The 13,891-nt window shown below is 59.3% G+C and overlaps 2 protein-coding genes across 2 annotated transcripts; one reads left to right on the top strand and one right to left on the bottom strand.

Annotated features, from left to right (window-relative positions):
• The first annotated feature begins 280 nt into the window (after positions 1-280).
• PRADC1 (protease associated domain containing 1) lies at positions 281-3,650 on the top strand. The gene is made up of 5 exons (XM_068403812.1): positions 281-382; positions 1,567-1,667; positions 2,141-2,250; positions 2,655-2,822; positions 3,092-3,650. Exons 1-5 carry the CDS (start codon positions 328-330, stop codon positions 3,210-3,212), a joined length of 555 nt encoding a protein of 184 aa, XP_068259913.1. The 5' UTR covers positions 281-327; the 3' UTR covers positions 3,213-3,650.
• Positions 3,651-3,990: 340 nt separating this feature from the next.
• SMYD5 (SMYD family member 5) lies at positions 3,991-12,477 on the bottom strand. Its single transcript, XM_068403613.1, has 13 exons — positions 12,384-12,477; positions 12,079-12,187; positions 10,839-10,978; positions 10,502-10,623; positions 9,733-9,802; positions 9,201-9,305; positions 8,657-8,719; positions 8,364-8,434; positions 7,969-8,075; positions 7,559-7,615; positions 6,577-6,671; positions 6,231-6,301; positions 3,991-5,154 (listed from the first exon to the last, which is right to left on the bottom strand). The coding sequence occupies exons 1-13, from the start codon at positions 12,465-12,467 to the stop codon at positions 5,016-5,018; spliced, it is 1,233 nt and encodes a 410-aa protein (XP_068259714.1). The 5' UTR covers positions 12,468-12,477; the 3' UTR covers positions 3,991-5,015.
• Positions 12,478-13,891: the final 1,414 nt, after the last annotated feature.

Genomic DNA, 13,891 nt, shown 5'->3' with positions numbered 1-13,891 from the left:
CTTCCCCAACAGCCATAGAGAGGCCCGGTGGGGGGGCTCACTATTTGGCAGGGGAGGAAGCACATGGGGCGAGCAGAGCTGGCGAATGGAGCTTTATTTGGCAGGGCGGGTGAGGGACACCGAGGCCCCGCCGTCCCGGGAAGGGTCACCGAGCTGACAGCGACGGAGGGCGCAGCCGCGGCCCGGTGCCGCGCAGGCCTCCGCGCCTGCCCTCCCCGGTTCTCTCAGAAGATTGATGGCGGCGCCGGCCAATAGGAAGGCGAGTTCTGTGGGCGCCGCCAATGGGCGCGGCGCGGGGCGGGGCGAGCGGCGGCGCCGGGCGCAGCCATGCTCCGCCGCTCGCTCTGGCTCTGCCTCTGCCTCTGCTCCTGCCCGGCCCGCGGTGAGTGCGGGCGGCCCGCCCGGCCCCGCACGCTGCCTTTGGCCCCCTGCACCCCGGCCCGGCTGCCTTTCCCCTCGGTGCCCCCCGATCCGGGTGCATTTCCCCTCCTGCACCCCGACCCCATCGCGTTTCCCCTCCTGCACCCCAATCCGGCTGCATTTCCCCTTGGTGCGTCGCGATCCGGGTGCGTTTCCTCTCGGTGCGCCCCGACCTAATTGCGTTTCCCCATCCAGCACCTCGTTCTGGGTGCATTTCCCCTCCTGCACCCCAATATAGGTGCATTTTGCCTCCATGCACAGCGATCCCGCTGCATTTCCCCTCCTGCACCCCAACCCCATTGCATTCCCCTCCTGCACCCCAATCCCATTGCATTTCCCCTCCTTGCACCCCAATCTGTGTGCATTTCCCTTCCATTCACCCCAACCCCATTGCCTTTCCCCTCCTTGCACCCCAACCCCATTGCATTCCCCTCCTGCACCCCAACCCCATTGCATTTCCCCTCCTTGCACCCCAATCTGGGTGCATTTCCCCTCCGTGCACCCAAACCCCATTGCATTCCCCTCCTGCACCCCAATCCCATTGCATTCCCCTCCTGCACCCCAATCCCATTGCATTTCCCCTCCTTGCACCCCAGTCTGGGTGCATTTCCCTTCCATTCACCCCAACCCCATTGCATTTCCCTTCCATTCACCCCAACCCCATTGCATTTCCCTTCCATTCACCCCAACCCCATTGCATTTCCCCTCCATGCACCCAAACCCCATTGCATTTCCCCTCCTGCACCCCAATCCAGCTGCATTTCCCCTTGGTGCACCCCATCCCCGTTACATTTCCCCACCCAGCACCCCATCCCAGGAGCATTTCTTTTCAGGGTGCCTCAGCCCAAGCAGGTTTCCCCTCTGGGCACCTCAACCCAGCTGCACATCACCTCTATCCCCTCCGTGGTCCAGCTACGTCTCCCCCTTCCCCAGTGCACCCCAGTACCCGGTGCCTTTCCCCCATCTGCCATCTCCCCTCGCAGCACCCCAGGCTGAACCCAGCATTTTAGATCCTTTCCCTTGGGGCCTGTCTGGGAGCTGGCATTGCCAAAGGGTGCATTCCCTTCGGTTCGGGAGCAGTAGCTGGGTGTTTTCCCTTTTTTTTCAGGAATTTTCCCTTTTTTGTTCTGCCTCTCACCTCTCCAGGTTTACGCATCCATGAATACTTGTATTTCCAAGTGCTGAGCCCTGGAGACATCCGCTACATCTTCACTGCCACTCCGGCCAAGGATTTTGGGGGCGTGTTTGTAAGTATTAAGAACTGATTTTGTCTCAGGTCCCTCCATCCTAATATTTCTCCGCTGCGGGGCCCAGTGATCATAGAATCACAGACTGGTTTGGGTTAGAAGGAACCTTAAAGATCATCTAGTTCCAACCCCCTGCCACGGGCAGGGACACCTTCCACCAGACCAGGTTGCTCCAAGCCCCATCCAGCCTGGCCTTGAACACTGCCAGGGAGGGGGCAGCCACAGCTTCTCTGGGCAACCTGGGCCGGGGTCTCACCACCCTCACAGCAAAGAATTTCTTCCAAAGATCTCATCTCAATCTCCCCTCTTTCAGTTTAAAACCATTCCACCTTGTCCATCATTACTACATGTCCTTGTAAAAAGTCCCTCTCCAGCTCGAGGGCACGGGACAGCGGGGATGGCTGCGGTGGGGCTGGGGAGGGGAAGCAGCCCCGATCCCCCCTCGCTCACCCCTGCCTGTCTCCTTCTCGGAGAACACAAGGTACGACCAGATCCACCTGGTCCCAGCAGATCCTCCCGAAGCCTGCGGAGAGCTGAATAACGGCGTCTTCATCCAGGACCAGATTGCTTTGGTGGAGAGGGGGTACGTGTGGCATCACAGGAGCTGTTTGGGGGGCACCCTCGGGTGGGAGGATGACAGTGCCATGGCCACCTTTCACCATCACCTCCAGCTTCTTCCCGTGACTTACTCACACGAGGAAAACGTGAGGGGGCTCCTACCCCAGAGCTTTTCATGTTGGGTCTCTTCAAAACCAGCTAAATTGGAAAAAACCCTATTTTATATTATTTTTTCTTAGGAGAAGGTGGCAGAGTGTGGGCGGCCTGTGCCTAAAATACAGACTCAAAGAGGAACAGGGTTTGGGGGAGGCGTGGGGCCAAGGACACAGCTCCTGGTTTGGGCATTTCCAGGCAAGCTCCGGCACTCAGGTTTTGTACCTGCCAAGGAGCTGCCCGCGGCCACCAAAGCTTTGTCACTCTCTGCCCCAGGGGTTGCTCGTTCCTGTCGAAGACACGCGTGGTCCAGGAGCACGGCGGCCGGGCGGTGATCATCGCGGATAACGCCTACGACAACGACAGCTTCTACATCGAGATGATCCAGGACAGCAGCAGGCGCACGGCCGACATCCCCGCGCTCTTCCTGCTGGGCAGGGACGGGTAGGTGCCGTGGCCAAGACATCTCATCTTCCCGAGCGTGGAACATCTCATGGGAAGGGCCAAGCGACCCTGCCTTGTCCCCAAAAAACAGGGAGGTCCCAGTGAGCAGCATGTCCCACCTGGGCTTGGGGAACCAGATTTTTAGTGGATTCACTCGTAATTAATCCGCAGTTTCTCTTTGAGCTGGTTTGTGGTTTACGCTCGTGTCTGGGCTCCGCTTTCCCACCTCGGGCAGCTCACACGCGCCTGTCACCTCTTTCTCCTTCCAGGTACATGATCAGACGCTCCCTGGAGCAGCACGGGCTCCCCTGGGCCGTCATCTCCATTCCCGTCAACGTCACCAGCATCCCCACGTACGAAATGATGCAGCCCCCCTGGACCTTCTGGTAGCAGCGGGAGGCTGCGGTGGATCGAGGACTTCTCGGTGGATCCCAGGAGCTGGGACCAGGTTTAAGGGTCCCAACGTGCTCCAGAGATCCCACCGCCGCCCAGCCTCGCCGGATTCAGCAACCAAGAGATCTTCCTGCTGCCGCCGGCGCGCGGCTCAAGGGCAGACACCAGCGCCCGCGGTGGGAACCTCGAGCCTGGCACCCGGCGCCCTTCGTAGTGACTTTCTGGGAGGGAGGTGATGGCCCCGAGCAGGCCAGCGCTTCCCCCAGAAACATCTTAACGATGCGTCACTGGTACTTTGTGCTGCTGATTTAGAGGGATGCAGGGGTACGTGGATGGGGTCTGACAGGGATGGGAGGGAGAGCGAGGTACAGGCTTGGTACTCGCCCAACATCTGTATATTTTTGTGTGAGCTAATGAAGTCTGAACAAGTTTTAGAGAAAAAAAAGTGTTTCTCTTATTTCATCAGCCAGGGGATGAAGGAACAAATCTTATCCCCCAACAACATTTTTCCTAATAACCTTCCCAAGGTGGCTCCTGCCAGCAGGGCAGGGCTCAGTCAGTCCCCCATGCAGCACTGGGGCAGAAACAGCCTCAGGGCACAGCGTTGGCATCTGTCCCCAAGGGTGGGCTGGTGGCAGAACCAGAGCCCAGACCTTGGTGGGTGTCTATTCCCTCATCCTCAGACCTCCACATCCCCACTGGGACCAGCCCCTGGGTTGTAGCCCTCACCTCTGCACTCCCCACCCTCCAGTTTACCAGTACAAACGACACAGCCTCACTTCTCACCAGTCTGGGTTTATTATGAACACCGAAGGGGACGCGGTCCCGGGACAGCTGGGGACAAGCAGCAAGGTGCAGGGCTGGCGGTGATGGTGGTGTCAGAGGTGCCCATCTACAGTGTCACCCTCGGTCCCGCCGTCCAGCTGCCGCGGGCTCGAAGGAAGCAGCAGCAAGAAAACAGCCCCCCCAAAATCCAAGAGGGGAGGAAAATACCCCGGGCGCATCCCCAACCTGCTGCCTGTCCCTTGCTTGGAGCAGTCTTCTCCTTCCAGCCACGTGGCCCACAAGCAGGGACACCACACACAGCGGCGTGGCCTCGCCGGTGGCTGGCAGCACGGGATGGATGACGGGGTCAGCCCCACTCTCCCCACTGGCCTCGGGCATCTGAGCCACCCGTAAGGTGCTTCTGTCCCACCTGCGAAATCGCTTTGCTCCTTGCTGCTCGCCGAGGCGTGGAATGGAGTATGTGTAAGGACCCCAGCGCCTTAGTGTGTAGTAGATAGTGCTAATATAGACATTAAATAGTACCCTCGTGCACAAACACACGCACACACGCACGCACACGTGGTCCCCTCGTCCCTGCGGGGTAGGAAAGGACGTGCTCCTCGCACCCACGGCCGGCACAGGCACGGCGGAGCAGCCTGAGCTGGCCATAAGGCGACCACCGTGATGTCCCCTACCCCAGCCTAGGGTTGGCCGGATCCTGCTCTCCTCCAGCCTCCCCTGCAAGCACCAGCTGGCCCCTTTGGGGACTGGGATGTGGCAGGCGGCCACCAGCTCACAGCCTGTCCTCACAGGGAGGACGGGGATGGCCTGACACACGCACACACACACACACGCACAGCGCACACCAAGGACAGGCGGGAGCAGGGCCTGCCTCCGGCTCCCCCGCTGCCCCACTCCGCCAGGCACGTGGCCTCCCACCCGACCCCACAACACAACCCCTGCTCCTAGTATTAAAGCTGCTGCTCCTCGGAGGAACCCCCCGTCCCTTCCCTTTCCTCTCGCCTGGCGCCGGGATCAAACGTCAGTCATCTCGTCCTCCAGCTCAGCATCATCCGTCTCCCCTTCGCCCTCCTCCTCTTCGTCCGACGTCACTTCGGCGTCATCGGCTTGCGCCAGGCACTTGGGACACGAGCAGGTGAACAAGTAGTTCTCCCTGGAAGAAGGGAAGGAAGAAGGAGAAAGAGTGATGGCGTTGAGACAGGCACAACCCCAACGCTGCTGCTGGGACAGAGCAGACAGGAAGGGGCTAAATGCGTTAAAGCCGGAGGAGTTTGCGAGTACCATCATGCTGGGCTCAGGGGGTGGAGGTAGTCTGGGGTGGAGAGGGGGATTTCTCAGCCCTGCACGGGTGAGGGGACATGGGGATGGTGCCCACCAACAGCAACCCCTACCCTTGAAGGGCGGAGAAGGAAAAGGAAGGTGGGTGAGGAGAGCAAGGGTTTGCAGTAGCCAAGTGCAGAGTGGTGCAAGCCTGCAGAGAGGGAGGGGGAGCCCTCGGTCTGAGGCCACAACGCATAAGAAGGGACTGCGAGGAGCTCGGAGCAGCGAAAGCACCACGTGCTGCACACACACCCTGCCATGAGCACACCAGCCTGCACACCACAGAATCACAGAATCAGTCAGGTTGGAAGAGCCCTCCGGGATCATCGAGTCCAACCGTTGCCCTGACACCACCATGACAACTAGACCATGGCACTAAGTGCCATGTCCAGGCTTTTCTTAAACACCTCCAGAGATGGTGACTCCACCACCTCCCTGGGCAGCCCCTTCCAATGTCTAATGACCCTTGCTGAGAAGAAATGCTTCCTAATGTCCAACCTGAACGTCCCCTGGCGAAGCTTGAGGCTGTGTCCTCTTGTCCTGTCGCTGGTTGCCTGGGAGAAGAGGCCGACTCCCACTCCACTACAACCTCCCTTCAGGTAGTTGTAGACTGCACTAAGGTCACCTCTGAGCCTCCTCTTCTCCAGGCTAAACACCCCCAGCTCCCTCAGCCGTTCCTCGGAGGTCAGACCCTCCAGACCCTTCACCAGCTTGGTCGCCCTCCTCTGCACTCGCTCCAACACCTCAACATCTTTCTTGAAGTGCGGGACCCAGAACTGGACACAGGATTCAAGGGGCGGCCTCACCAGCCCACGCACAGCCACACACCAGGACACGCAGCCCAGGCAGACCGGCTCGGGGTGCAATGGGGTGCCGTGTCCCCCCAGGGTTCCTCTAAGCCGCCCCTACCTGAGTATCTTGTTGCGGCTGTGTCTGCTCCGCTCCCTCTGACAGCAGTCTAAGTAACTGATGCAGATTTCCTGTGAGCAAAGAGAAAAAGTCAGGCTGAGAGCTGCCTCCCACGAACCCAAAGCAGCACCATTTGTACCGGTCCCTCTCCGAGACCAGGCAGGAACACGGGGGCTGGCAGCCCTGGCATGGGGTGAGCCATGAATTCCTCTGCCAGGCCAACGCCAGAGGCAGGAGCCACAGGCTCTGTGAGCGATACAGGGATATAACCTGCTCCCTGGCAGCAAGAAGCCCCTCTGCCACGGTGCGATGCCACCCCAGGTTCACCCGGGCCCCGCTGCCTCACCTCTCCTGCTTCGATGTCCTCCAAAGCTGTCAGATGCAGGAGGAAGTTGTTTTCGGGGAAGGATGTCTCGGCGTTGGGGATGCAGCTGTGGTTACCTACGGGGAAGATGGGATGTAGCTGTGAGGGTGTCTCCAGAGGAAGGGGAAGGCAGAGGCAGGGTCGGAGATCCCACACAGCCTGCAGGGCTCAGGCCTGCCCTTCTGTGTGGCCCGGGCATGTGGGAGCCAGTGTCTCCAACTGGGAGGGCCACGGCCTGGCTAAGGACAAGGCAGCACAATGCTGCAGCCACGCCATCTACCTCAGGGACACCAGCATGACACTCTCCACTCACACCAGGGACTAGGGGGTCCAGCAGAGCCGGGTGCAGGGCCAGGGCTCTCCCTTAGACCCACAAAAACCACTCAGGGAGAGCAAGCTGCCCTGGATCAAGCCCAGGGATGCAGAGCACCATCCCCTGCCTCCAAGTGCTGAAGGATGGATGCACAGGGCTGTACTTCTGCCCTGCCTCCCAGCTCTCCCAGCAGCCAGTCCCCAGGGCCTGCTCGTCCCTGCTCTGCTGTTAACACTTAGAAGTGTAAAAAGACAGCTCTGAGCGCTGGGACACCCTCACCGATGTCCCCATGGCCTGGTCAGGAAAGGCTCCCTCTCTTACTGGTTTGTTCAGCTCCATTTTGCTCAGACACAGATGGAGATGGTCTCTTTGTGGACCATATATGCAGCTCCCGGAGCCCCTACCCCATCCAAATGCATTCAAGGCAGGACTGACCCCTTCACAGCGAGGTGAGATGCCAGAAGACCCCGAGAGAGCAGCCAGGCCCCAGTGCAGCACCCATCCCATCCCAACCCACCCAATCCCATCCTACCCATGGATGTGAAACATAAACCCCTTTCTCCAGCAGCTTTTGGGAAGAAGTGAGCCAGTCTGGCCCAGAACATTCCCCTCCTCACTACTAGTTTTCCTCCCGCTCCTTGTATTACTTACAGCAGCTCTGGAGCACGTAGAGACCTGATCCCTCGCAGTTGAGGAACTCTCCTGACTCTGCAGCAGAGAGAGGGGGTTACAGCTTTGCACGGGCCGTTCCAGCTCAGCACTGAGCGTGAAGGGATCCCCATCAATGCTGAACACACCCAGTCAGCGTTGCTTTGGGGGCCAGGTGCTGGAGAGTGGTTTCCCAAACACCCTTCCCTCCCCACTGGGAGTTCTGCTGCCCACAGACTTGGCCTTGCCCCATCCACGTAGTGAGCCGAAGGCAGCAGGCACGGCTCACATGGAGCAGGGGCAGTGGGATCTCCCAGTCCCCACTGGGAACCTATTCCCTGAACAGTGGGAAGAGGTTCCAGCAGTCTCCTGGGCACCACTTGATGCTGCCCAAGGCCACGTCAGAGCCTCACCCTTCTCGATGTCCTTGTAGAGCTGGTCGATGAAGGCGTCCAGCTCCTCTCGCTGCAGCATGGGGAGATCCAGCGCGTCGCAGGCGTGCACCCACTGGCTCAGGGAGCTGTCGGGAAGCACAGGGACACCCTTACAGCCCCACGGTGCTGTCGGCCCACGGTGGGACCTCGCAGGGGGATCTAAGAGTTAAACTCGGTGGCTCTGAGTGGCCGTGGTGTGGCAGAGGGACACAAAAGGGTTGGACACAGCCAAGATGAAGGACTGCTTTTAAGTCTGCCTCTCCATCCCCTTCTCTACGTCTGAACCCAGCCATTACCCAGGCCACCGTGGATTTACATCCCCTCCATGCCACATCTCTGCTGCCCTGCAAGGAGCACCCAGAAAGCCCCGTTACCTTGTTCCTATGCCTTGGCCATTGGTCCCAACGAGGGCAAAGAGGGATCGAAAGCCTTCTGGAGTGAACCACTGCAGAAGGGAGATGAGAAAGCAGCTGAGCCCAGGCCAGCCTGCGGCAGCACCCCGCTCTGCAAGGACCTCAGATCCCACAGGGAGCTTTGGGGGAAGCAAGGAATGGGCAGAAGCCCAGGGGAAGCCCTGGCCTTCGGGGCTGACATGACTCAGGAGGGCCAGTGCCAAGCGGAGGGTCCTGCCACGCTCCTGGGCTAGTTGGGAAGCAGCTCAACTCACCCTGCTGAGATATTCATCGTAAAGGGCTTCAGTGAAGAGCAACCGCAGCAGCTCCAGCTGGCCCTGGCAGGACATGGCAACACCGTCAGGGCGGGGAGACGCTGCTGGGAGTTAGACCCAGGCTGACGGCCGAGCCCAGCACGGGCTGTAAGGCTCAGGAGTCAGGCTCCTCGTTCTTGCCTGCAAGGCTGGAGGCTGCTGCCCTCAGAGCAGCAAAAGCCACTCATTTTAACAGCAAAAGCCACCTACTCAGCAGCTAAACATCACCCTGTCCCATCCCACAGCAGAGGCACCTCCACCACAGGCACAAGCAGCATGTCCCACTGAAGCACCACAAGCCCAAAGTCCTCTAAGCAACCCGATTCCTCTCTCTCAGATCAGCCAGCCCCTAATGGGGGGCTTTGTGTCCCCACTTTGAGCCTGGGATTTCCAGTGTCTCCCATCTGAGCTTTAACGGGGCCTCTGCACCCATGGGCTCGCAGACACAAGCAGGGAGAGGGCAGGCTCAGGGATTCAACATATCCAAACACTGCCAGGCTCTTACCTTAAATTTGTCCCCCAGCAGCTTGTGCACAATCTCCTCTTCTTCGTTTGCCGTCTTATTGCAGAACTGGGAGAAGGCCTTGATCCACCACTCCTTGTCTTTAGCCTGACAAAGGAATCAAGCAAAGGCATTGCACCAACACCGCTCTCCTCCCCAGCCAGGAGAGAGGGAGGAGAGTACAAGCCCCGCTGAGCTCAGAGGTATCCAGCCTGCTATCGAGAACCACCAGAAGCAGTTGCATGGCGGTAGTTTGTTGTCAGAATAAACGCTGAGGAAGCCAGGCCAAAGAAACAGAGCCAAGGGAAAGGTTCCATTTTGACTATTCAGGTCCAGAAAAAAAGACCTGCTTGGCTCAGGACATAGCAACCTCCTCTCCTGTCTGCTGTCTCCATGACCAGGGACCACTAGATGTTGAAATCTATTCAAGCAGGACCCCGCCAGTCATCAGAGAAGAGATCAGTCCTTGGGAATCACAGCCACAACAGGATGAGGAAACCACGCCAGCAGCTGTGGCTCCAAACTGCAGACCTACCTGTTTGACAGTGGCGACCATCCGGGCCATCAGCATGATGCTGGAAGTCTCCGGTGGATAATGCATGTTCCTGGGGGATAAGAATTAAGAAAAAAGATGAGCAGATCGGTGCTGGTGTGGAAATAAAAAGCTAGAGGGAGGCAGAGGCAGCTGCCATCCATGTGGTCAGGCCTGCACTCATCTGTCACACCAAAGCGGGCAGCGCAGCATCGCTGCGTGGGGACCCACGAGGAGAAGCCTGCGCCCACCTGCCTGCTCTGAGCACCCAAATAACCCCCTGCCATCCTCTTAAACCAGAGCCTGAGTCCCACACAAAGCCCAGGCCTGCAGCGAGAGCTGGGGTCTGTGACAAGCTTTGGGTCAGGGATGTTTATTCTCCCCTCTCTGCCCATTTTGTCCCTTGGCCAAGCAGGGACAGCAATTTCTGTACCCGCAGGGGTGCTACGAGGAGGATCTCCCAGAGGCTGGAGATCTGCAGGAGCACTATAAAGTTGCCAGAGCGAGGGATGCACAGCTCAGTGCTTTGGAGCTCTTGACTGGGAGAAAAATAAGAACTGCTCAGCCGTGTGTCCAAACCCAACACAAATTCACCTGCTGCCCAACCAGCAAGTAGACCTGGGCAGTGTCCCATGGCCACCACCACCCTCCAGCCACCCCATGCAGGGATGCAAAGCAAGGACAGTCCTCAGCCCTGGTGCCAGGCAGCATCACCCAGCCCAGGAGAGCAACCTCCTCTGCCCGTGGAGCAACAGGCAGGCCGGTCCCCTACCTCCATGCCTCCTGAAGCTTGTTGAGGGGGTGCGTGGGGTCGTCTCGGGATGGGCCAAGGCAGAGGACCTGGTGGTACTGCTCCAAAGCGGCCTGCCTGCATTCAGCGCTGCAGTACGTCACCTAGAGCAAGGGGCACAGCGCCTGGCATTGGCTACAGCAGCAGCAAAAGGGGCTCCTAGGCCCAGCTGTGCCCCCTCCCTGACCACTTGAGCTCCAGCTCTTTAGCAATCACGATGCAGAAGGGAAAGGCTCGGGACAGCACAAGTGGCCGGCTAGATGCTGTAAAGGAGTCGGTGTCCCCAACACGACCACGGTCCCTCCCGGCAGCCCCATACCTGGCAGCGGGGACACTGCTGGTGCAGGTCTTTCCGGATGCTGCACTGCTCCGGGTGAGGCAGCACCAGCGAGCTCTTCCCCAGCAGCCGCTGGGCGTTCTCCTCCGCCGTCTCCAAAGCCCGCAGGCAGAGATCGCAGGCTGTGGGGAGACAAGACGGACGGACACCACAGTGAGAAGAGAAAAGGGGCCAGGGCAATACAGCATCACTGGTACCAACACCCATCTCCGAGCTGGAAGCACCAGTCTCTTACCGCTCCCTCCACAGGAAAGATCATTTCTGCTGCAGTTTAAACCCCCCAGCCCTCATCTGCTGCCCTGCAACGCTGGGACACGCTTAAGGGCCATACACAGAATCACACAGAATCACAGAATCAATCAGGTTGGAAGTGCCCTCTGGGATCATCGACTCCAACCATTGCCCTGACACCACCATGGCAACTAGACCAGGGCACTAAGTGCCATGTCCAGTCTTTTCTTAAACACCTCCAGAGATGGTGACTCCACCACTTCCCTGGGCAGCCCCTTCCAATGGCTAATGACCCTTGCTGAGAAGAAATGCTTCCTAATGTCCAACCTGAACCTCCCCTGGCCAAGCTTGAGGCTGTGTCCTCTTGTCCTATCGCTGGTTGCCTGGGAGAAGAGGCCGACTCCCACTTCTCTACAACCTCCCTTCAGGTAGTTGTAGACTGCAATAAGGTCACCTCTGAGCCTCCTCTTCTCCACGCTAAACACCCCCAGCTCCCTCAGCCGTTCCTCGCAGGTCAGACCCTCCAGACCCTTCCCCAGCTTGGTCGCCCTCCTCTGGACTCGCTCCAACACCTCAACATCTTTCTTGAAGTGCAGGGCCCAGAACTGGACACAGATGGCATACGATGGCAAGCGTCTCCGTGTCGCTGACTCGCGACAGAGCTCAACAGAGAGCAGCGTCTAGGCAGGACAAAACACTTTAAAATCCTGCTCTTAGAACCCTCGTTTTTTGTTCCGCCACTGTAAAACCGGGGGTCCCCCACAGACGGTGCCCAATGGCGGCACGTGGTGCTGATGGAAGCCACCATTCCTCCAACAACCCCAACGCTTCCAAGTTGTCAACGGTTCGCTGAGCGCAGAGGCAGGAGCGGCAGCAGGGCCACCTTCATGGTGGTGCCGAGACCTTTCCTTGAAAGCCACACAGCTCCTCCGAGACCCCACGGTCACCTCGCCGGGTGACAGGGACGTGCCACCACCGCCAAGCCCCTCACCTCGGTAGTTGTACAGGGCGTTCCAGAGGAACTGGGATGACACCACCGGCCTCTCCACGAAGACTGTTTCCCCTTTGCGGATGTTCTTGGTGGCGAACAAGCCTTTCCCCTGCCGAGGGAGAGGCGCGGGTCAGGGGACACACCCGAAACCCACCCCTGGGCTGAGGGCACCCCCTCCCCGCCCAGCCTGAGGGGACCCCGCCGGGCTTCTACTCCCTTTCCCCCCCCACATTATCTCTGCCGCAGCGTGAAGGAAGGGAGGGACCCCCGCGGCGGAGGGGACCAGCCGGGACCACCGGGCTCACCTTGGCGCTGCTGATGAACCGCGCCTCAGCCGCAGCCCCGGCCCCCGCCACGGTGCCGCACACGTCCCCCGCCGCGGCGGCCATCTTCGGGCGGCGACTTCCCCGCTATGACCCGCCGGGGGCGGGCAGCTCCCTTCCTCTTCCTCCTCCTCCTCTTCTTCCTCCGCCCTCCTCACCCACCGTCCCGCAGGGAGATGGCTGTTGCCCCCCCTCCGCCCCGCTGCGGGGTCCGCGCCCGCCATCACCCCCCTCAGCCCCGCGGCGGGCGGGGGCCGGCCGCCATCTTAGCCCTCCTCCCCTCAGCCCACCGCCACCACTCCAAAAACACCGCCGAAAAGCCCCGAGTCGGGGCCGGGGCGCTTCCACTGCCACGCAAAAAGCAAGACACGAGTTTTGCTGCCTCTCCTCTATTAATTATTATTTTTTAACAGTACAGCCGTAGGGGGGAATAGACTTCATATCCCCGTCAGGCGGGAACACAAGGTACTCCCTCACAGGGCGAGGAGGCGTCGCCAGCTGCCCCTGCGCACCCAAAACTGGCCCGACTTTCCTCAAAAAAACCTTCAAAACACACTAACGTGGCCCCTGTGCCCTCGATACCTCCTGCTAGGCTGGCTGCAAACGCCTAAAATCCACAAAAACGCATGTTTAGTTGTATTCACTAATTCACACCACCACTGTCAGCACCCGTTCAGACTCAGTCCCGTTCATCAACCAGGCGGCTGCAGCAGGTTTGGAAATATGGGGTGATTTCATATTTGGGGCATTTTGGAGTTACTAGATGTCACTGTTGGCTTGTGGCAGGGACACGACACCAGGTGGTAACGCTGCGCTGCGTGGCCGGCTGGATCCTGCCACCTCCGCACCCAGGCCAGCAGCCCAACCGAGAGCATGGCTGCAGAGTGGGACACCTCCCCGGCCACCCAGCCGGCGACAAGGGACAGACAAACTGCCTGGGACACCTTCCCCATCTGTATTTTGGGGTCTGGCCCCAGTGAACCCAGCAGCAGGCTGTGCAGGGCGCTGCTCCACCATGCAGTGCCCATCCCAAGGGTCTACAAGGACCTAGACACGGGTGGAGCAATGCTACCTTGTGACTCCCGTTTCAATTACATCTTCATACTAATAGTAGTAAGACTAGCCATTATTGTAATAACAGCATTATGTGTGCTGTTTTTCTAAGGTTTTGTTGCTAAGTGGCAGGGCATTTCATCCATCCATCATCAGCTGGAGTCATGGCCCGGCCAGCAACACTTCAAAGCACCCTTCATGTCTCTGAACGAGCCGTGGTGCTCACATTAATTTGGAACTATTTGCAAAGCTGGACTGGGATTGATTCTGCTTCTCTATCTGCAGAGCACAAGGGGAACCTGCTCCTGGACTTGAGTTTGCTGAAGCATCAGCCTGGCAGAGCCGGGGCTGCACAGCTTTGGCCACATCCACCTGCAGACAGAGGTCCTTGTTCTCCAGGACCAGTAGCCTGAACCTGAGCACCCCACGTTAACCAG

This window comes from Nyctibius grandis, chromosome 6 (assembly GCF_013368605.1).
Source record: "Nyctibius grandis isolate bNycGra1 chromosome 6, bNycGra1.pri, whole genome shotgun sequence".
Taxonomy (NCBI): domain Eukaryota; kingdom Metazoa; phylum Chordata; class Aves; order Nyctibiiformes; family Nyctibiidae; genus Nyctibius; species Nyctibius grandis.
Note: the sequence above shows the minus strand (reverse complement) of the source record. Positions and strands in the feature narration are given on the sequence as shown.